The following is a 24795-nucleotide window of genomic DNA, read 5'->3' as shown; positions in this document are numbered from 1 at the left end:
TAAAGAATGCTTTTTGAATTGTATTTTTTTGGGGTGTTTCTGGAAATGTGAAATTGAATGTATGCTGATAAGCAACACATAACACTGTGTGATCTAAACTGTTGTGTGACAGAACATAGCTAAACCTGCATCTTGGTGGGAAGGAGATATTCAAAATGGGGTTGAGGTATGCTGTTTATTGAATGAGCTTTAATTCATTCAATAAACACTATACCTGACCTTAGTGTATTTTGGAGACTGAGCAAAAAGTGGAGAAAAATCCCATTCTTAATATTGACACTTACCAAGAGAATAAAAATGAGACCTTACTAAAAACAAAGTTAGCAGATTTGAATGAGTTACAATGCATGTGTTCTTCTTCCAGTATCTGATTTACAGGAGTAAACTGTAGTCAGTTTGATGCATAGCTTAGTTCTTGTTTAGACACTAAGTGTAAATCAAAAGTTGCATTTGTCTTTTGGATGGGTTTCAAAAGGTCTTGGCAGGAGCTGTGCTGGCTTTATGTTCTCATTCCTGTGTACTAGCAGTGAATGCCAAGTCCATAGTGATCAAAACAATAGGTTCTACTAACTTGAATGCCTCCATCTGAAACTCTTCGTTTTTTACTATGACTGATCATTCACTTGTGACTCTTTATGGGACACTACTGTGTGCAAATTGTCTGCCGAGTTTGCCCACAAAATACGCAGTCACTAGATTTATAATTATTATCATTGATGTCTCTAACAGAGTTTAACAATTAACTGGGTTTCAAAGTTTAAAACACTGTGTGTACAAATGGTTGGTGTACTATATCTCAAGGGTTATCTTTATACCAGTGTACAAAGGAATCACGCTGAAAGGTAAAGCTGCTTTTTGTTAAAACAAACATTTTGCTTACAATAAAGCAGGAAGGACTTGAACAGGCTGTAGCCAGAACATATTTTGGGGATTTTTCCTCCTCTTTGCTAAAACAAATGCTCAGCATCATCATTCAGAACTTTGCTAATAGTCTCTGTATTATCAAATCTCAAGGAGTTATTCAGTCCGAACCTTGAAATTATGTTTCAGGTTGAAACAGTCTCCCACTCCATCCTTTCACAGAATTTGTTCCAGATGTGTAATTTGTTCACATTACTATCATACACACATTCTGAATGAAGTTGTGCAGTTGGCCATCTTCTAAAGATTCTGTATTGTTACATGATCGCATTGGTGGGACATCCTCAGATGGTGAGGTGGGAGATCTGCCAGGTGCAGAATAGAAGGGCACAGGTTCAGAGCTGCAAAGGCAAGTTTAGGATAGACCCAAGGAAGCATTTCTTTACAGAGGGTAGCTAATAACTGGGATGGGTTACCTGAAAGAATGGTTGAAATCAGCACGCTGGACTCAATTGATAAACAGCTTGGTGTTGTATGCAGCAGAGTAGATATTCTCGAATGATGAGATCAAATAGACTGAAGCGCTTTTTTCATTCTTTTCATTCAAATCTTGTTCCATAATCATGTTCGCCCACAAAACAGTCACTACTTTACAGTATACCCTGTGAAGTGCTTTGGGATGTCCTCCCAACTTGAAAGGTGTTATACCAAATGTAAGGATGATTATTTTTTACTTGTATTTTGATCCATCCTGCAGATAATATGTGCCATTGGATTCCTTTTCTTGGAACTCGCATTTAGATATCAGCCTGGCTCAGTTGTTAGCACTCTCACCTCTAGGTCAAAAAGCTGTGGGTTTAAGCCTGATGTTAAGACTTTGTGCTCACAGTGTGGGCTGACATTCTAGTTCTAATAAATGGATGTCTTGTTTGCAAGATATTCTAAATAATTTGACATTATACATATTACATCAAATACCAGGATTATTATATCCTCTAATGGTCTCATTCTCCTACGATCTACAAATGTTTAAACGATTTAAAGCTGGGCAATACCCATCTGTACACGGCAATCTAGTTCACCCTTTCGCCTGCTCGTCACCCTTGGTAATGCCTTGCACTCTGAACTTTGGCCCTTCAATTAGGTTTCTCAATAAAAGAATTGTACCCTAGCCTGCTGTTCCACTACACGCAATAGGATTACCAAGATCTGGGCTCATGTTCATATTATACGAAGCCATTTCACCGTGGAGATTGTACAAATTGTTCAGCAGATTAGGTTGTTTGCGATATTGTATGTGTAATTATAATTTAGATCCATAGATAGCTTGTCTAATTTACCTTGGGTAATAATATTTTTAAGACTTGTGACTGTTGTTTTGGTCTTTGTCAATGTGGTACTTAATTCGAAACTAATGAGACTTCTTCTAGGATAGTGCATGTGTTGCATAGTTGCCTGTTTGGCTGGTAGCACACTCGCCTCTGGCAGATACTCAGGCAGGTCATTTTTAAAAAAAGTTAATCAACACTTGAATATCTGGTTTTGTTGGCTGTCTGTTACACATATTCATTGCTAAGATTAAAAAACAACTTGCATTTGATTCCACCTTTCACATCAAGAGGACTGTACAAAACATAGAATATAAAGAGTCTAATTAAAAAAAAGAAAATTAAGATAAAATGAACATAAGGTTACCAAAAGCGTTAATAATATCAATAAGGAGGCTTTCTTAAGGACTTGCACAAGATGCATAGAACGAGCGCCAGCTTCAGTTCTCTTCCCTTTTACCGGTTTTCCCTAAACCCAGTTTGTAAGCACTCTGGGATGCTATCCTGCATGAGGGGCGCTATATTAATGCAATTTGTTGTTGTTGTACCTGTAATCTACTTGTCAAATCATTCAAAGTTGGGGCAATATGACCATTGAACCTCAAGTTTACAAACTTCTAAGAACTCTTAATTTGAGAAGTATGCAAAGCATCCTTTGAACTCAAACCTCATTCACTTCATGCGGAGGTGGAGAAAACCTCAGGTTCTTTTGATATTGTCTTTGATCACAGCAACATTTCTGTGAACACACTAGTCTCGCTCACATCCTGTGAACCAAACTTCAGAGCATTTCCTTCTCCAATTGCAGCATGAACAGGGACAGTTGGTTCAAGTTTTCTTTCAAGAAATCTCCCTTTGTTGGTTTAAGTTTTTTGAAAATAGTGACTGAGATTTTTTAAAATCATCACAGGAAGGGATAAGGATAGGTGTGGATTAAGATAAGTGACTCCAAGGGACACAATATTTTGTGTGCTGTTGGTCTATGGCTTTACAAGATCTGAAGAAGCATTGGTTTGATGAGTCAAATGGTTTGTTCTCATTCCATGCTTTCTGATATCATTTCACCCATTATTCGGGCTTAAGTAATTTGACGACTCTGAGGGCTTAAGAAACCGCTAGATCTCACAGAATTCGACTTGTAAGCTTTAATTTGTATCTCCTGGATACACATGGGACAGTGAAAAGCCAGGGATGTATCAAGCATTCTCCCCATTGTCAGTTTGGGCCAGAACTTCACTTCCTCTTACTAAGCCAATGCATTTAAAGAATGAATCGTGCTAATTTACTTTATGAGTTGCTAAAAATTGGTATACAATGGTTTCAAAAAACATCCATTAGTAGATTGACTATTAATGTTGCAAATATCTATTCTTAGACACTGATACTTACATTGATTTACATTAAAATTAAACTAATTCTATGAAAAAGTGAAATCCAGTTATCAGTCCTTTATCAATTTTTTGAGGAAATCGTCTGGGCTTGTTGCATCAAAAACACAAATGCAAAATGTGCACATTTAAGCTATTCATACACTAAAAATGATGTATGATTCCATATTTTTTTCTCCTTGTCGCAATGCTGTCTACTACTCATTAACACAACACTGGAATAAGGAGGGCTCCATTTATTTTCTCCACTATTATCAGATCACTCTGTGTGTTAGCTGAACGTTTTTAATCCTGCAAGACTTTCTAGAGGTGAGCGGATTCACATAGGATATACAGACAGTAAGACAACACAAATTCAGAATTAGGGAACACCAGATACTTTCTAAAAGCATATTCCGAAAGCTTACTGAAAGTATACAACAGTCTTCTAATGCTTTAAATGAAAAACAATTATATAATAATAATAATCCTTGAATTTGATATTGCGCTTTTCACGTCTTCTCGACGTCTCAAAGTGCTTCACAGAATAGACTGTAAAGTGAATTGACCGTATATTTGTGGGCGAAACGCGGCAGCCAATTGCGCACAGCAGTGTCCCACAAACAACAGCTCCTGCTGGAAGCTTTCAGAATAATTCACCACTTTTGGCTTTCATAGGAATATTGCCTTTGTTCGTTAAAAGTTTTTAATTTGTAGTCTAATTTGAGACATGCATTCAATACTGTACTTACACTCTGCTCTCCCCATCGTCTAAATTTCCCATAATTTTGTTTCCATTTTTTAATCAATTTTACTTCCATCCCCTCCCCTATTCTATTCTGTCCAACTTTTCCCCTGACAAAACGGGTTTGAAATTCTCTGCTTTTGACCTCAATTTCCAGACCCATTTTTGAAGTGGCAGTAAATTTACACAAACTAAGGTGTGGCAGTTTTCCCTTTAGACATTCACACTTGTGTGCGTAGTTTTGCGATTGGACATTTTGAACACTGCAGTAATGAAGATTCATGCGTCCATAGTATTATTTGACTTTCGTCACATAATACTATGGGCGCATGAATTGGAAAAAAGAATGGCTAGAGATAGAAAAAACACGTTTGCAGATAATAATCATTTGAAATTTTGATCAACAACATGAAAACTTTCGTACGATTGAGAAAAAAACTCCAAAATAATAAAATTCACTATTTGATGCAGATTATGTGAAAGCTCACGACTTGTAGATTTCAATACTTTCTACAGGTGTCAGCTTGGCTCAGTTGGTACAGTAGCACTCTCGCCTCCTAGTCAGAAGCTTGTGGGGTCAAGCCACATGTTGGGTCTTTGAATTCATATAGTCCAGACTGATAAGTCAGATGGACAGGTAGTGCTGGGTTTGTGCTTCATTGCTTTGAATGAGACGTAAACTGAGGTCCAGTCTGCTTGTTCAGGTGTATGTTAAAGATCTCATGCCACTATTTGAAGAGAAGAGCTTTTCCTTGGTGTCCTGGCAAACAAACCCCTTAAGATTGGTCATTTACTTCATGACGGTTTGTGCCACATTGCTGCAACTAACTTAGGTGCCGCATTAGGTGTCTACAAATAGACACTGCACTTCACATTAAAAACTAGTGAAGCATTTTGAGACGTCTTGATGACATGATAAGGAAGGCGCCATATCAAGTGCATGGATTATTATTATAGAAAATTCAAATGTAGAGAATTAAAAATAATTTCTAGGCCACAGTTTTACTGACTATGCTGATACACTCAGTGGAAAATTGACAAACTCTGGCAAAAACATTACAATAAACTGCAGACTTGCAACACCAGAGTATAGATTCAGCTATTAAAAATAGGTTTCCATTGTGTGGGTTTTACAAGGCAAACAGCTTTAAAAGGTCTGCCAAATCTCAGCTGCCTGTTGTAATTTATATAACATAGCCCTTTCCTATGGATTTTTTTTAATGGAGTCTGTCAGGAGCTATGATTGAGAGCACAGCAGCCAGCAAAGCACTATATCAACATTCACAATTACAGTATCTGATTTGGAATCACTTAATTGAAATGAAAGACAATAGTTGGTTACGGCTCATGGTATAAAATTGAGGTTAGGTTGTGTGCAAGTTTGAATGCAGATAATGAAGTTGTTTTAGTATGATTTCACAGGAATGTGCTTCTTTCTCCATTTGACCATGATTTCCACTTACCTGCGAAAGCAATTAACATTTCAACAAGATGGCTGCTGTGCTCAGTGATTAAACAGAAAGTTAGCCCTTGCATATAATTAATCTCATTGAAGCTATTTCCTTTAACTAGACACAGGATAAAACAAAGCATTTTTCTTCCCTTTAATCTAATTTACAACCTCCCACACAAACACACATCATTAACTGGACATTAAAAGGAATATTTCCCCCCACCAACTAGGGTAGTGAATATATGAAACAGACTCCCAACAAAAGCAGTTCATGATGTCAATTAACTCCTTGAAAACATAAATGGATAAACATCTACTTGGTAATAGGTTTAAAGGAAGTAGGAATAAGCAACAACCGACATCAAATACATATTTAAATCAGCTATTAAACTATACTTTAAACTTGCAACTGAAATGAGGATTTAAAAATTATAGACATTTTAGTGGCCAGCTGTAATCCTCAAAAGATAATCTTGATTTATTTTAAGCACAGTATCTCAAAAAGTATTACGTAAAAGGAGCAAACTTGGATTAGGAGTTATGATTATTGGCTTTTAATTATTTGAAATATACAGAAAATGCATTTGAAATTTCAAAACTGCACAATAAAAGTGCATTCATATTCATGATGGTGTGAACCTTAAATTATAAAGGTAAATAATGGATTTCTTGATGCACCTTTACTCATTCATCAATTTAAGATTAAGATTACAAATCAGCCCACAAATTAAATTAGCAATAATTTAGAAAATATTAATATAGAAAATTATGGACAATAATTCTTACACAGTAGTCAGCTAGATGCACACAAACTTCCTTAAGATTAGAATATGCAAAGAGTGCCTCCAAGTGGGTATACTTAGTTCTGTATTGAGTTTAACTAGCCACCAGATGTGACTGAGTTGCATCAAGACAGATTGCGAAAGAGAAACCTTTAATCGCGTTGCAATTTAAGAAGGTGGAATCATATTTAGGGAGATGACCTGAGTTTGTCCTGAATAATAATAATAATCCTTGCATTATACGACCTGATTCTGGGTCAGGGTTTTGTATGTAGCAGAGCAGCTCCCTTGTTGCACTCTATTGAAAGTCAGCCTTAATAAGGAGGATAGCACCAGACTCCAAGAGGATTTAGACAGATTGGTAAAATGGGCAGAAACCTTGCAGATGAGGTTTAATGTGGAGAAATGCGAAGTGTTGCATTGTTAGGAAGAATGAAGAGGTGGTATAAGCTAGATGGTACAGTCTTAAAGGGGGCAAATGAACAAAGAGACCTGGGGATCCACATAAGCAAATCTCTGAAGGTGACAGGACAGGTAGATAAAGCTGTTAAAAAAGCATATGGGATACCAGGTTTTATAAATAGGGGCATAGAATTCAAAAGTCAGGAGGTTATGTTGAATATTTATAAAATGTTGGTTAGGCCTCAGTTGGGAGTACTGCGTTCAATTCTGGGCACCGCACTTTAGGAAAGATGTTAGGCCATTGGAGAGGGTGCAAAAGAGGTTTATCAGGATGGTACCAGGAATTAAGGACCTTAGATATCCTAGCAAAACTAGGATTATTCTCCCTAGAGCAGAGACGATTAAGAGGGGATTTAATAGAGGTTTTCAAGATCATGAGAGGATTTGATAGGTTGAACCGGAAAAAACAGTTTCCACTGGCATGTGGGTCAGTAACCCGAGGACACCGATTTAAGTTAGATATTAAAAGAAACAGAGGAGGTTAGGATTTTTTTCTTCACCCAGCGAGTTGTTCGGATATGGAATGCATTACCTGAACGGGTAGTGGAAGCCGATTCAATAACAACAAGAGAGAAGTAGATGGGTATTTGGGGAGGACAAGGTTGCAGGGCTATGGAGAGAAAGCATGCCAGTGGGATTGAGTTGGATTGCTCTTTTCGGAGCTAGCGCAGACACGATGGGCCGAATGGCCTCTTTCTGTGCTGTACGATTCTATGAGATATCGCGCCTTATCACATCTTTGAGGCGTCTCAAAGCGCATCACAGGATATACTGTAAAGTGTATTGACTGTATATTTTGTGGGCAAAATAGTGCAGAGACCAGGCACCCTACTGTATTTGTATGAGAAATACATACTTGAACTGTTTTCCAAAATAGTATGAGTAACATATCCAAACTCAAAACTCTTCCAGTGGAGGGAGGCTCTATGCATTTAGGATTCAAAGCAGAAGCGAGTACATGTTTAACAAACATCTGTTCCTTATTTTCTTAAGCAAGCTGCATCCAAGTACTGTTGGGTGAAAGTATAAGAATTAATGTAAGGGACTGGTTTGCAGATGCCAATTTGGCTGAGTCTAAGTGGAAGCAATTTGTATAGAAAAAGAAACTAAAGATTAGCTTTAGATTTTTCCCACTTAGCTCCTTTTAATTCTACAAAACAAAGTCCTAATAGGTCATTATGGTCCTCACTGGGCAAGCAGGACCGACTGTAAGCTTGCCAGTTAGTGTTCACAACAGCAAGCTACATTGTTTTAACTGGTTAATCACCAGCAATTTACCAATGTTCGCTCTGAGATCCCTAAACCTTGATTCTTGCATTGAATACCTGCTGAGATTAGATAAGCATAAGGCCATAAAAATTTAGAGGCACAGAAGGTCATATACTCCTATAGTCCCATTTATTGACATGCAGCAGGAAGTTTGCCAGACGATGCTCTCAATAGCATGACGTTTTAGCTGGTTAAACTACAACAGTACCACATCGCACACTTTGGGGTACCGAAGCCTTAACCCTCATCAATCTGTGCCTAATATTCTCTAAATTAGGAAAGCAGGGTGTATCCCTCCAAGGGGAAGAATGCATTCCACTCCTGACAAGGGGAAAATTCCATATATATGCATGTATGTAAAACTCAAGTCTGGTTTTGACGTTCTTAGTGATGGCATATGACACTTGGCTGACCAAAAAAACAGTTCTATATAACTAAATGACAATTTGGGAGCAATATATCAGTTATAATTCAATGAAAGTATGTAATTTGCATGTTCTATTAACTATGTGTTTATTACAGTATTGTTATTCACAATGGCTGGAAGATGTTTTCTGATCTTGAAGTTTTAAGTGCTGTTGAAGGGGCAAAATACAGTATTCACCGTCACAGTTGCATGATGACCATGAAGCAATAATTGTTTTACACACCATCAGTTACAAGGTGGACACACGTTCGTATTTAAGAACAGTTAGGAAACTGCAGTATATATGTTTATTAGGCTGTACATAAATAAGTCAATGGTATGAATACTTTAGACAACATTTTAGGTGGCATTAAATGACATCAACAGACAATGAAATGTCCCATTTCTTAACTATTATAATAAATGTTTTAACAAAATAAGATGGGATACTTTACCAACTGAAACAAAAAAATCTCTAAACAATGACAGACTTTTTTTCATTATGGCATTTAAAGTGTTAGCGTGATAGGTGACCATTTGTGATTCAGTAGTGCAAATGAGAATGTCAAAAGCTGTTAAATGCAAGTTTGCCAAACTGTACAGTCAGTTTACGAACGGTCTCATGAATCCCACAGTTTGTACAAAAACTTGTTAGAAAAAGGGAAACTTTTGGACTTTCCAGGTATTTTGTTTATCCTAAATCCATTTGGAGAAGACATGTAAGAAAATATTTTGATTGGCAACTGACTTAAAGAGGCAATAGAGCAAAGGCTTGATGCCTCTTGATTCACAAAGTATGGTCTGTCCCAAACATATGAAAAGTATCCCTAGTTTTTGTAATAAAATTTAAATACAAGTATATAATAGAACAAATACTCACTGCAGTTATGTAGCTATCTTTGCAAACAGTGTAATGTATAGCCCTCAACTGCAGTCATTATTTATAGTTAATACACAGCTACTTTTCTAGGCAATAATGCAATCACTATTTAGTGGAGTAACAAAATTTACTTAGATTTCAGGATAAAAAAAACAAATGCATCACATTTTTCCACATCAAATGTTATGTAAAATTGAATAAAGCAAGCCACTTTTACATACATCCTAAGATTAGCATTGTCATTTATCGGCACAATGTGTTAGATGCTATCAAAAATTCAGGGTTACAATTTGTTTTCCCGAACCGTTAAAAAGACATATTGCATACAATTTCCTAAAACCATCTTATTGTTAACTTAAATATCATGTAAGAATTTAGTTTTCACATACATAGTGCTAAATGTGTAAACGTACACAAATTCAATTCAGTTGTGTGAAGTTTTAAGATTTTATTAGCGTTATGGTACAGAAAGAAAATAAACTTTATGGCAATATATGCCAAAACGTGACTTTGTTTTTTTNAAGAAGAGCTACTGCAGCATCATGCAGTATGCAGTAACCCTAAAGCCAGTGCAAAATACCACAAGCTCATTTCCCCTTGTATCTCGATTATGCAGCACACAGTGCAGTTTCACAAAAAGCAGTCTCTGCATGCTTTTGCAAATGGTAAAGCCGCCATAGTTGTGGGATATTTTGACCTCCAATGAAAATTTAAAGCTGAAGCTTGAAATAAGATGGGTCAGGCTTCTAATCTGTTAAATGAAGAAACAGTTTCTGAAACTGTTTTTGGCACCTACATGTGATGGATTCTCTTGTGCATCTCATTTGAACTCTGGTGAAATTCCATGAAACCGTGCATATTTGCAAAAACCAAAGTCACTCCCATGAAAGTTTCTTATAACATTGGAGTCCAACTGTGCTCCTTGATTCAAGGAAGAGTAGGTGGCTCACTATGGGTTTATTGAATGGTGCTTCTTGACTAGGATTCATCACGTAATGCATGAGTAACATTTCTTTTTGTAGACAGTCTTGGTACTTCAGATCTACAGGCTTCAAATTGAGAGTTTGAAGGAGACTTTTCTTTCTGTTTTGCAGGTAAGAGGCAAAAAGATGAGAAAAGAAAGAATTGAGAAAGATTTTAGATAATAGAAATTTGCGAAATGATAGAATGAGAAACAGTTCAAAATGCCACAAAAGCGACATGCATGGGAAAGGATCAAGTGAGTGGAAAAACAGTATAGGACACAACATTTTCTTTAAATGACAAAAATGAGCTATGCTTAAATGCATCATGCAGTATTTTTCCTAATATAAAGTCAAAACTGTAACATATTAGAAAAACTTATTTTTCTTTACCAATTCATATTTCAGGCAATGGGGCTGACAAATGCTTCATTGAAGGGAAACAATTGTTTTTAACCTGAACTGTCAAAATAAAAGGAAGAAATCGATACACTTGGATCAAATATTTTGTGTTGAATTCTTCCTCCAGTAACATCTTGGAAAACAAAGTGCATCTGCAGCAATTGATGCATACATTTTATTCAAAATATTTGTTCCCAGATAGCTGTTGGTGAACAGGTTTGAACAATAAAAACATTAGAAGGATGGAGACAGACACCTGGAAGGGTATAGGTATCTCTCTTCGTAATAATTAATATTACATGGTAATTTGAATGAAGGCATTCTCTCCTTACAATTAATTGGGATATTCCTACAAGCGCCCTGAGATACGCTACCTGCGTGATGGGCGCAATATAAATGCAAGTCATGATGTTGTTTATATGACAAGTTGATTACTACTTAAAAAAAAGAACTTGTACAGCATTATCACAAAGAACAAAACTTTATGAAACAAAAGCGAAGATAAAAATCTGCTAATTTATTGAACATTATTTGAATTAACAAGCAGTTATCACAAGCCATCAGTTTGTTGCATAGATGCAAAATAAAGGGCCTGTTTTAAGGGAAATGTATAGACATTTTATTAAGCAGTACATTCGCAAGTTCCCTGCCCAGTCATGCAAAATGAAAATATCAGCCAGTATTGCTTAATTTATTGAAGCAAATTACAAAAGCCAAATTATTAGAATAAGCAAGCAAATGTTTAAGAGCTGTTAAACCAGACAGCAGAATGTACTCAGTCAATATAGGATGATGTTAGTTCATAAACTGGTAAATGGAATCATCCTCCCATTTACACTCTGGGCAGGCAACTTACCACTGTACCCACATCACCAGGAAATGGGCATTTACATCTAGGAGCTCTGATGCTCCCCACTTTTCCCTTGTGTACTTCCGAGCTCCTGTACAGATCGCATATCTGTAGAAATAATCAAAGCAATTTATGTGGACCATTTACCTACAAAACATCTTTTAACTACCTTGTGGCACCTGCTCTTTTTTTCCACAATTGCAAAAAGAACACTAGACTGACCCGCTCAGGATTGTTTTTCCTGGAATCAGCCTTTGCTTTTTTGTAATTTCTACCTTGTAGAAGCAGACAGGATCTGAAGCTAAATTTTTATGTTGATTTATCTCACCTTGAAAAATATTGCTTCTTTTGGTCGAATATGAAATATAGAATTAAGCACAGAGTAAAGGCTGGATGACAATGGAAGTGAACACACCAGGTAACAAAATTATAGAAGTTGGTTAATGAAAGATTGTGTTCCCTTTCTGCTATTTCCAAACTGTGGTGAAACTATGTAAAAACTATGTAAAAACCATTGAAAATGAACATATTAATTTGGTTCTAAATTTGCATACACATTTTGATCAGAGATCAAAATAGTTCAGTACAAACACCATACAGTATATAGGGAAGCACTGTAGAGAAAGGAGCAATCGAGGCATGCATTAAATGAAACATGCACGATAAAATTACACCATCAGTTTGTGTGAATTTGAGCAAGATAAACATTTTATTAAAATGGCACTGCAAAATACATAGATTATACATAATCTTAAAACGTCCTTTTTTCTCTCTACATAAGTGATAACAGCCAAGCAACGTTAGTATCAAAATGATTAAAATGAAATAGGAAGAAACAACAGTAAAATAATTAAAATTGTAATGATGTATTAACAGTAGCATTGCACTACCCAAGGGTACTAATCGTCTGGTGGATTTGCAATACCAGAAACTCTTAATTGGGTAAATATGCAGATAACCTTTTTTTGCTGAGGTCATTTAGCTTGGTATTGGTTTATTTGACTAAGTGTGAGGATGCATAGACTGGAAACATTTTGGGTGATGGGAGGGATAAGTTATCTTTTTACTTTTAAACTGCATATTTGGTACTAAATTACTAAGTTTTTCACCAGAAGTTATTAATATTTCCACTGGAGATAGCTTAGTAATGTCAACAAAACTGTATGATAACTCATTACATAACTTACCTATATCTCTCATATCTCTTGTAAAAAAAATCTAGTGAAATAACTACTGAGACAAATGTTGTAGTTTCTGGGGTACTTTGTTCCTCTTCAGATACAAAGTGGCAAACATTTAACATGGGACAAATAATGCAAAGATTATTATTATTGCTGTACACAAATTGCCTGCAGCGTTCATTTACAAATAGTCACATCACTGTAAAGTTAGCTGAAATGATGGCTTTTTGGCACTATATCAAATGCAAGAATTATCAAGCATAAAATTTAAAAATTCCCATTTTAGATGCAGGGTTATCTCAAAGGAATGTGTGATATCATTCAAAAAAATTTAAATCCTGCACATCTTCATTTGTCATGAAGATATTTTTTAATATTTTCTGACACCTTCCATATTCTAACATTTTTATTTAACACTTATTTTCTCCAAAACACTTCATGCATTTTAAAAAGTACTTTAATGATTAGTATACCATCAGCATTGACTGCCAAACTTCCTAACTGATAATATCTGCGTCCAATTACAAAAAACACAACAATATTCACTTAATTTCAATAGCCTGCTGTTTTATAATTAATAAGCAGACAGACAGCAAAGAAATTATTGAGCCACCTCTTAGTAACCCATAGAAATGAGTTTCATTATACAAAACGTTTCGAGTTATCTGTTGCTAGGAATAAAACTACCATTCACATGATGCCACATACCTTTAGGTCCCATGTGATGATCACCTTTACTACCCTTTCATCCATACTATGTAGTCTCTATGGAGCTCAGCTTGCTCACCCGTAAGGCAATAAAGAAAAATGAACACTAAATCAAAATAATCTAACAACTATATTTCACCAAATGTCTGTTGATGAGTTTGGGACACTGACGTAATGCTGTAATTGTGTTGGTAATGTTCTTGTAATGGAGCAGGCTCTAACTGACAATATAATCTACTGTACTACTGAATAATTGCTATATAACAAATAATAACAAGCTTCAAATTTTGTCAAAAATCTGCTTAAAAATACCAACAGTCACCAACAGACGTCGGTACCAAAGTGAATTAATTTAGGCAACTACCTAAATTAGCCTAAATTCTGACATCCTGGGATTATACTGTATATCTTTGGTGTAGTATCAGTGTTTATGGAATCATACTATTTCTCAATTGTGTTGCCTAGAGTTTGGACTGAGTCAAGGATGGCAAGAGGAAAAAAGTCCAAGACTAGAGCTCTCTATTTTGTTGCAATAACAAGCCTTATTCCAACAACAGCATGTTGGAATGCTGTGATCCTGTATTACTAGGAACTAGGCCGAGACTGTTCAAACTCGATTCACGCAGAATCCAGAGCTATTAAGAGAGGAAACTTTAGATATTGGTCTTACCTGGATTCAAACACGGGTTTCAAAAGTTAAGACCCGCTATATCACCAAGTCCATCACTTCTACTCAAAAAAATTAAGATCTTATTTTGTATAGAGCAATTAATAGTCATTCCTCTATGCAATACCATATGGTCACAGATCAATACTAAAATAAACAGTACCGTTGATATAATATGGCTGGAAATACTGAATTATTTGAAATTGATGGCTCCAGCTAGAATCTATAATGTGACCACTCACTACTTGGAACGACATACAAAGGTTAAACTGTCTTACATTAAGGTTAGCTGTCAGTTGTTGAGGAGCCCCTCAGTGACAAGTTATGTGGATTAGTATAAAGAAAACAGCAGTTTTATTATCAGATCTTACCTTGTTTGGTCATTACTTTCAAACCAGATGAGCAAGTACGAAATTTAAAGTAACAGTAATAATCAAGTCTTTGCTAAATCTATTTTTTTTCAAAAAAGGTCGCTATTCCATTTTTCTCCAATGGCTAAGCCATCCTTCGCATCATTCATTGCCAACAACACATGCAAGTGAGCAAAGGTCTGTGTTAAAATGATCAGCAACTAGAAGGTGAGATGTTGGGTAACACTCTAAACTGACTCCTTCTGATTTACTTTCGCTCCCTATAGGAAAACACCTGGCTCCTCTTCCCTTCGATAGCATAATTGAGATTAATACAGTAGGAAATCATGGTTGTTGACCCAAGTCCTATATAGGATGGGATAAATTTGAGTTTATAATGTTCTGTCCCTAAAATACCCACTTTCATTTGAATCAATTTTGTAACTTTAGAATGAATATTAAAAGAATATTAGTATTGGGTCATTTAAACAAAAGTGTTTATAGACTATAAGTGCTGATAAATAAAAAGTAAAGAAATAAAAACAGTTTTGCAACATTTTCTGTCAGCCATTAAACTATCATAAATTACATGCTGAATTGCAGAATCACCCCAGTTTAAAATAGCCAAATCTTTTCTCTCTCTCACCAATACAAATGCTTAAAAATAATCAAACTCAATTAACTCCATTAACTCCTAAATCTACAAATCTGAAATCAATTTGCTTCAAAAATTTTGGTAAAGCTGATTACATTTAGAACCATTTACATTATGTTTAAAAAAAATAAACAGACTCTACAGCAGTATGTTTACAACACATAAAATGCATCCCACATGCATTGTTATTAATGAAATAAGATACTGTATTTCATTTATGAAAAGAATATTATTAAATTCTATGTGTATATCTCAAGCATCAAACCTGTGTAATTAAATTTACAACTACCAACAGCAGCAAGTTCAATCTGTGTAAATGCACAAATAGAATGCGAATTAATTCAACTTCTGTACTTTGACAAAGTAGGTTGCATGAACCATAGTTCTTATTACTTGCATTTGATGCCCTCTGCTATATTAAAACTGTCTCACGAGTAAGAATTTGGCAACACCACATCATGCCAAACCTATTCAAACACATCCATACTCATACCATACAGTCTGCTTGTCTTCTGTCATTACTGATGGGGATACAGATACATCAGTGCTTTCTCTTGCACATTCATCAGAGGGGACATTACTTTTGCTCAGGGAGGAATTTAGCTCACTGTTATTCTGATTTTGGAACTGAAATATTCTATCAGTTGCTTTTGAAACTATGACTTGCTGATCCGCGTCTTGATTTTGCACCACTTTAATTGGTGATACCATAGCAATATCAGTCGGCCATGCTGTGGATCTCTGAGGTACTCTACTATTGTGACTTACAGGGTTTGTGGATAAATTGGATTGAGAAAGATGAAGATTGTTAAAAGGAACCCTCTGGTCATTCGGTAACATTTGAACGGTGTTAGTGATCATGGTGTAAGAAACTAGATTTAGGTCAAAGGATGAGGCGGGACTTGAAATAGTTTGATCTTTGTCATCCTTTGGAGAAGCACAAAAGCGCTTCTCGGCATCTTTAGGGCTACAGTCATATTCTAGGGAGTGAACATGGCTACAAGACCTAGTTAGTTGAGACCTCTGTGATTTGGATACTGCAGGAGTCTGGTAAGTTACATGATGAGGGAAATGGGGATGGTGGTAATGGTCTGCTTGGTACTCACTGGGTAGTGTCCGAGTGCTGTTTACCACCTTGGCTGGAGATGGATCTACTGACACAGGTGGTCTACTGTCTCTTGACATGAACTCATGGATACTGGTTCTTCGACTTGAGCCCTCTGCTGTGGAGATCACGTGACTTGCACGGGGTAAAATAGGAGACGCACTGCAGTCTGGTGCTTGGGAGGGTTGCTGTGACATAATTTCCAGTTCACAGGAAGATCCGGTCTTTCCCTGGGTTTGAATTGTTGTTTCTACAGGAGTGCTTGTAACACAGCAACCGTCTGGTTTTTGAAGACTGGACTTTACATAATGTCCAGACTTTTGTGATTTGCCACTGGAAAAGTATGCAGTCTCTTTCCCACCAGATCCCCTAACTGTAGCAGAATTATCAGTAACATCCAGCTTCTCAGTTCCAATGAGTTCAGGTAGATCAGTGCCTTTTGTGAAGTAATCATCTAGAAGATTCTCATGACTTGAAGACTGTACAGAAAAAACAATGAGATCAAAAAGATACCCCATTTGTCACATTCAGACTGATGAAACTTCCCTCCCCCACACCTGAGAAATGTTTTCATAATGCAGTCATGGGGGTTATTTTTTTTGCCCTGGATTGTCAATCAAGATCTGTACCACCTTTCCAATATGTGGGATAAATCTTTAAGAATTATCTTACATATTTTAATTGTTTACAAAAAATTTTAATGTAATTTTCGTTGATTTGCACACAGCATAGAAATGTAAAAGCACATGTCTTTATTTTCAAAGATTAATAACTTTAAAAAAATCCTTGGATTTAATATAACACCTTATTACATCTTCGAGAAGTCTCAAAGCACTTCACAGAATATACTGTAAAGCGAGCTGGCTGTATATTTTGTGGGCAAAACGCAACAGCCAATTGCACACATCAGTGTCCCACAAACAGTTGTGGATTGAGTGACCAAATTATTATTTAAGTTTGTTTATTTGAAGGGATTATTACCTCTGGAAAAGCACTTGTGATGACCCTGTTTTTATGTGTAGTACTGTAATATGCAAATATATTTGCAAAAGAGATAAAGAACATTATTTATTAAGATATATATTATTCATTATTATGTCACGCTGATCATCAATATGACATGCTATACAACAACAACTCGCACTTATATAGCACCCTCCATGCGGGGAGGGGAGGTTGAAGAGGTACAATACAGTACAATAGCGTAATTTAGTTACTTAGTCTATTTACATAAAAGTTGAAAAATCCCTATATACATTACACTGATTTGAAAGAACTTGGCTCTAAGGTGATCTTAGGTGGCAGCTTAGTACTTACAAGCCAGCATAATGCACATTAAGTACCCAGCAGGACAAGTGTGTTTTCTAGTGTAAGGTATCATTTACCCTATCCTTTTCCCTACAAATGCTTTTTCAACCCCCAATGTTGCTGATTGTTGGTTTGGCGGTTGATTCCTGATGGGCTCGAAGGCTCAGGAGCAGATGCGACTGATTGTTAGAATTCCCTTCAGACTAACCTGTGAGGATGGGTTTATGTTACTTTCCTCCAGAAACTGTTGCAAGGTGACCACTTCACTTCCCGGAGATGTAGTTTTACTTCTCTGTCGAGAATGACGTTTGGTATCATCCATCCTAGATTCTTTCTGTTGGAGGGATGGGCTGTATTTTTCCAAACATTTTGCATGATGACCAGCACTCTGGGTTGGAGTGCTACTGCTTGAGGACACTTGATGGTCGTGAATCAGACCATATTCTTCACTGCTGTGGCTTTGGGACCTACTGCGGTTGCCATTAATCGCACCTGCTTAGAGGTAAAATATATTAACATCCTAAACCCTAACTACATCTAGCACTACATCTACATCTATGAAATGCTGCTAAGCATGGAGAAGGAAGCAAGTACTACAAGCATTCGACATTCCTCGGTAAACTGAATGAAAAAAATGTAGGCACTGGTATCCAACACAACAACATCTGTTGAATTGGGCTGAAATGTTTCAGTTTTAAATACAAAGAGCAATACATTTTTATTATGAAAAAAATAGGTAATAGGCATTTTTTTTAACCTTTGGGGAAAATAAGTCACATTAAAAAAATGATTGAGTTCTAATACAGAATACAACAGAAAGCAGGAATGAAATATTAATGAAAACAGTTTCTGATGAAACAGTTTCAGATGGATGGTGCTCCACTTCTGGAAAGAGGCATGAAATCAGGCAGAAGAAATGCGGAGCATTTTTCTGTCCATTTCAATTAATGTTTGAATTATAGCACCCATGAAAATATTCTGAATCATGCAATAAAAATGCTCAGCTTAGATAATATTCACTGCATTTTCTGCACACAGTCTCAAGAACAATCAAGAAAGATATCATGCATAACCAGCATTAAAAATGGAAATGTAAAAAAAATCAGCCGTGGCATACCTTTTACATCGTGGGCATTATTATTGTTATTGCTACTGGATGTCCTGCTACTATCAAGGCTGGTTGGTCTGGAAGCTGAATGGAAAATTGGGAAACAACATGAAGTAAAACTGAGCAGATGGCACTTTACCTTCTGACCAGAGCAAGAGCTGAGGGAGGAATACATGCAGTGTGCCACAGGCTGAACATGCCCAGAGTCAGAAAAGAGTTGTGTCTTACAGATCAGAAAGCCAAGAATTTTCGAGGCAGTCCAATTTGACACTTTGGGACACATCACTACAGGAAAAGCAGATAAACAGAAACATAAGGGAGCAGACAAGAACAGAAGTAAAACATTAGTCCTTTGAGGGCAAAAGTAATAGTTAGTTAGTGAAAATGGGTTATTTCATGCCAAACAGGTTTTTAACATACAGGAAAGATGGTTGTGATAATGTGACTTACAACAAATGTGACAAGGCACTCTGCACATTGTAGAGCTGCCAAGAACAGAAGGAGCTGGAGTGTTTCCATAATAATTATCTTGTAACCCTTCTTGCCCAAATAGAGACAAATATTAGTACATTTAATAAGAAACAGGCATCAGTATTGCAGCTAGTATTAAAGGTTAACATGTTTGTTCTTATCATGCTTATAGAAGTGATACATATTTATTTAAAAGGTTATCTTAATTCATAACATCAAACAAATTTAAGATCATCATATTTAGAATATATGACATAGACCTTATATCTGCTGCAGGTTAGCAACATGTTTAGTAAATTCAGGCTGAAGTGGACCACTTGTCCATCTTGCCTACTGATATATAGGTCACTGGTTAGAGATCAGGAGCAGGTTCCCAGCTATTTTTTTTAAAAAAAGGACTCCCCCCCCATTAGATTAATTCCTTAGATTCATAAAGAATAATGTTAATACTGCCATGACAAAGTTGAAGCTCCGTGCTCTGAATGCCACTTTCAAATCAGAATGGAGATATGCAAAATGGTTTATAATGCATGCACCATTAGTAGAAATAGAAGTATGTTGCAAACGAAAATAGAAAACTTCACAAATGCTGAGCAAAGCAATGTAGCAGATAAATAAGAGCAATGAATGAATTTCAGAAACAAAAATGTTTCAGTAATAGTGCCACAGGAAGTAAACATTAAACATTTCCATTGTTTATGCACAGTGCACAATGCAATGCCAACATATTCTTGAAGACATGAAAAGCGCTATATCAAATGCAAGGATTATTATTATTCTAAATGACACCATCTGAATCTGTGGCTAAGGTTTTAAGATATTTACCTTGACTTCTTGATCCGGTGCGGCAATCGTCAAGGTTGCTTCTATGGGATAATAAGTCTTCATGCGACGTAACACCTAAAAATGATAACATTTTCAGTGAAACCAACAAAATTAATATTTTTATAACAAAAAATTGTGGAATTCCATAGTGTAGTGGTTAGTGTGCTCGCCTCGCAAGGGAGAGGACCCGGGTTAGAGTCCAGGGGTGAAACCTTAGGCAAGTTTCCTTATTCCACACGCCTCTGTTCACCCAGCAGTAAGTAGGAATCTGGTTGTATAACCCCTCCAAAAATGAAACAAAATTTGGTCAATCAATCCACGACCGTTTGTGGGACGCTGCTGGGTGTGACTCACGAGATACAGCCAATTCACTTTACAATATATTCCGTGATGCGTTTTGAGATGATTTAATGACGTGATAAGCCGCTATATCAAATGTAAGGATTATTATTATTAAAATGGCAGTCTAAACTTTGTTTCAACTAAAGCTCATTTTAAAGCCACTTGTTTTCGATTATTGTAAAATTATCCAGTTGGGTCCCTGGTAACACAGAACTTTGGAACCTCAAACTCCATATCATGATGTAGTAAAATGGAGGTTTTCTTATGATTTTCCAAACAATTAGTTTCCTACCATTGTAGAATTAGGAAAAGTCAGTTTGTTAAATACTGTACTCTTATTTCTTATATCAATCTTGCTTGCTTCATTAACATCTTGGCAGTTCCCTTCTTGACTTTTCCAACATTACTTGCCTCTAGTATATCCTAGGGCAGTCTGTTCCATATGTTCACTCTGGTCAAAATAGCTGTATTTAAAGTCTGCATAGCTTCTCTCTTCTAAGCTTGGGTCTGTACTCCTTGCTGCATAGTTTGGGATAAAGTCAAATGTATCATTAAAATGTGCTTTATGTTTGTGTTTATGTTGGTTTACAAAAATATTTATAACTATTATTATTTGATGTTTGTGTGAATGTTTGTGGGACATTGCTGTGGGCAATTGGCTACCGCGTTTTGCCCCAAAAATACAGTCAATGCACTTTACAGTATATCCTGTGAACCACTTTGAGATGTCTCAACAACGTGATAAGGTGCTATATTAAATGCAAGGATTATTATGTTATTTAGAATCTAGGAGCACTTCAATCAAATCTCCCTTCTGTTCTTTCCTTCTGAGCGCCTTTCACGTCAGGAGTAAATATTTCCAGTTTTAATATCCTTCCCTTGTAGGTCAGATGTCTTACGCCAAGTATCATTTCAATTGCCCTCTATTTTACTAACTCTAATACCAACAAGTCTCCACTGCAGTACTGTATAACTAGATGTGTACAGAGTCCAGCTGGGGTAAAGTCAGTACTGTATACAAGCTTCCTGTTCAACCATCTTGATATAACAACAAGTTCATGTTAGTTTTCCTTAATGTTGCTGGACAGAGCTAATACTTCAAAATCTGAGATAGAGGAGGAAAGGAAGAATTAATTTTAGTGGCTGGAAGTCAGGGATTGTTGGGAAGCACCCTGGAGAGACAGAATCAATAGGGATGTTTAAAAGCGAGACACAGATACTGGGGAAGCCAGGGTATTAAAGAGTTATGATGAAGGGGAGGCATTGGGATTAGAAGATTTGTCAAGAGTCAATTACAACAACAACAACAACAAGATTCCATTTATAGAGCGCCTTTCACGTCAGGAGGACGTCCCAAGGCGCTGCACAGTTGGGTCATGACCCGAGCAGGGGGGAAATGGTCAGGGTGAGGGGAGGGAAGGGAGGGAGAGAGGAGGGGGGAAATGGTCAGGGTGAGGGGAGGGAAGGGAGGGAGCGAGGAGGAGGAAGAGAGTCGAGAGGGGAGCTGAAGGCACGGTCAAAGAGAAATTAAATTAAATTGCTAATTAAACAATCAACTTGATGGACTGAATGGTCCATCTTCTCCTGTTCCTGCTTTCCTATGTTCTTAAACACAACTGTAGAATTTCTTGCTAAAGTAACAATACCATAACAAAACAACAAACTGAGGTTTCAGAATCTGAGAGCATGGCTTGGGGTTGAGGAAAGAGAATTTTTCCTGTAGACATTTTCTTAATTTTCCTTTCTTTGTTGTTCCCCACATAAGTTTTCCTTATAATAATTCTGGCATTTGATATAGTGCCCTTTTACACCTTCAAAGATGCCTTAAAAAGCTTCACAGAATATACTTTAAAGTGAATCGATTCTATTTGGTGGACAAAATGCGACAGCCAATTGGGCATAGCAGTGTCCCACAAATAGTGGATTGAGTGACAAATTATTATTATTATTTATATTTTTGAAGGGATTATTACCCCGACTAACACTTGGGTTTTGTATTTACTGCTAGGCAAACAGAGGTATGTGGTGTAAGGAAACTTGCCCAGTGTTTTGCTCTGCGTGGAAATCGAACCCAGTTTCTTGGCTGAAAAGCAAGTAAACAAGCTACTCAGGTATCAGAAAAAACAATTCTGCAACCAGCTGTGTGGTAAAGGCCCTGATAACATTTTCTGTCGGTACAAATTTGAGTGCAAGCTGGCAAGCTGTAACTTTGAGTTAAATATTTAACGTTTCATTTTTCACAAAGACCCATGTACAAATCCTGGACTTCAAACAATTGAACTGGAATGATCCATTAGAAGTTTATTACTGTTCATTAGGATGCCAAATTTCCCAAAGTACCGTAGTATACTCATTACAATTATCTGTTTTTGCATATGATCACCTTTAGTAACAGTAGTCATTTCCTTAAATGGAATCCATACTCCTTGTGATCACGGAAACTGCAGCTAATAAATGTTTAATTCAAAGTTATAGCTTGCCAATCTCCTTGTAATCAAAATGGAGTCTCTAAATGTGAAAATTGGTACTACATATACTTGCATTTGATATAGTACCTTAGCACATCGAGGCATCTCAAAGCGCTTCACAGGATATACTGTGGTGTGACTGTATTTTCTTGGGTGAGCGTGGCAGTCAATTTGCACAAAGCAATATGCCACAAACAGCCCTGGAGTTAATAACCAGTTTCATTTGGGGGAATTGTTGGTCAGAACACTGGGAGAAACTCCTTTCTCCTTTCAAATAGTAACATATGAACGTTTAATGTCCACCTGGACAGGCAAACAGGACCTTGGTTTAAAGTCTCATCCAAAGGATGTCTCACCTTAGTATCAGGAATAAGGTAGGGAAATAAGAGACATCATCCTGGAATGCAATGAAGGAGTTATTTTTTGGTGGGATTATTACCTTTGGAAAGCGATCCGACAATCAACTAACAATTGGGTTCCAACTTATTGCTTGGCAGACAAAGGTGTGTGAAGTAACGAATTTTGCCTCAAGTTTCTTGCCTCGGGAATCAAACCTGGGCCCTCTAGCTTGTGAGGCAGCTGCACTAACCACTTAGCTAAGGAAGTATTAAAGATGGTGACAGGATCATTGGATAGATATCCCAGTAATCCCCCAAAGAAAAATTGACGAATAATTGTCTAAAAACATCCAAACATAAAAATGCTGCAGCACAACTAAAATATGTTTCAAATATTTCCTGGGAACTGAGAGCATTTTTCTGACCATGAAAGGTGCACCTCAGGAACAAGGTTGAAAAACAAAGTGGATGCAAACCTCCGCGAGGTCAATAACAGCCACCAGGCGTTCAGCCAATAATGTCTAATGGAATGTTTAGTAGTTCAGTCCTGAACTCGCGAGCTCGATCACCACGACCTCTTCCACTCCCTTTTTTGGGATGTCCACTTTTTTGCAAAATATGAATGCATTGTCAGAAGGATCGCTCCCCCTTAGTACCTGAATACACCTCTTATTAGCTGATGAATGTATTTATGGGAGGATATGTTAGATTTGCAACAGATAACTGTTGTAACTCGATCATCCGTACAATTTGGCTCTTTATTCTTTGGCTCTCTATTCTTGGCACACTATGTTCCATTTGTACCTTTCGATTGTTTTTTCTGTACTTGTGTAAAATCCCAAAGTTTCAGGATCTCTAACTTAAGTTTAAAAAGTAGCCCCAATGATGTTCTCTTTGACACAAGCTTTTGAAGTGTATCTGGCTGCAAATAATTACCCTCTTCCCACCTCCCGGTGGGATAAGAGCCTGACTGCAGGTGTATTGGGCGGCGGTGTTGGGGGCGGAAAGGGAGGAAGAAGCAAAAGAATCACTACAACAATAATTCTGGAACTAAAGCCATTAACTCTATTAAAATAAAATCAGACTAACCTGAAAAGATTTTTTTATTAAAAATAAATTGGGGAATTTAACGTCAATAATAAACTTACACACATTTTCTATTGATCAACAATGCACTTGAAAATTTGATTAAGACTTCTTTTCCTAGGCTTCTACAGTAGGTGTCGCATGTTTGAACAGTTCTGTACATTACCTTATTTATTAACAAAAAGTTTTTTTTATAAATCAAAATTTGGAAACAACTTTGGTTACGGGAAGCATACAAATTCAAAAATTTTTAGCTAAAGAATAACAGATTCAGGGCCATACACAATAATTAAACAGCAGGTTTTCAATGTGATGGAATGCATCAAATGGTCCCATGCTGTTGGTTGCTATAGCAGTGTATAAATAATACTTGCGGTCCATAGGTCTCAGTGAAAGGCAGCTTCAGAAATGTAACG

General features: G+C 36.7%; 1 protein-coding gene across 8 annotated transcripts in view; it reads right to left on the bottom strand.

The window, feature by feature from the left end:
* Positions 1 to 9981: 9981 nt before the first annotated feature.
* The window catches only part of LOC103177968 (girdin), an 84919-nt gene continuing 70105 nt past the window's right edge, over positions 9982 to 24795 (bottom strand). For 2 of the 8 annotated variants that reach the window (XM_007892393.2, XM_042333644.1), the window contains 6 exons: positions 20146 to 20220; positions 19300 to 19389; positions 18859 to 18933; positions 17950 to 18236; positions 16435 to 16912; positions 11774 to 11875 (listed from right to left, as the gene is read on the bottom strand). In XM_007892393.2, coding sequence (XP_007890584.2) covers positions 11811 to 11875; positions 16435 to 16912; positions 17950 to 18236; positions 18859 to 18933; positions 19300 to 19389; positions 20146 to 20220 — 1070 coding nt within the window. In that variant the 3' untranslated portion in view covers positions 11774 to 11810. Of the gene's footprint in view, positions 10637 to 11773; positions 11876 to 16434; positions 16913 to 17949; positions 18237 to 18858; positions 18934 to 19299; positions 19390 to 20145; positions 20221 to 24795 lie in introns of those variants that run through there. The other 6 variants (XM_007892396.2, XM_007892394.2, XM_007892395.2 and 3 more) reach the window with 6 other exon arrangements.

Source organism: Callorhinchus milii, unplaced genomic scaffold (assembly GCF_018977255.1).
Source record: "Callorhinchus milii isolate IMCB2004 unplaced genomic scaffold, IMCB_Cmil_1.0 Scaffold3, whole genome shotgun sequence".
Lineage (NCBI taxonomy): Eukaryota > Metazoa > Chordata > Chondrichthyes > Chimaeriformes > Callorhinchidae > Callorhinchus > Callorhinchus milii.
The sequence above is the reverse complement of the archived record's forward strand: the minus strand, read 5'-3'. Positions and strand labels throughout refer to the sequence as shown.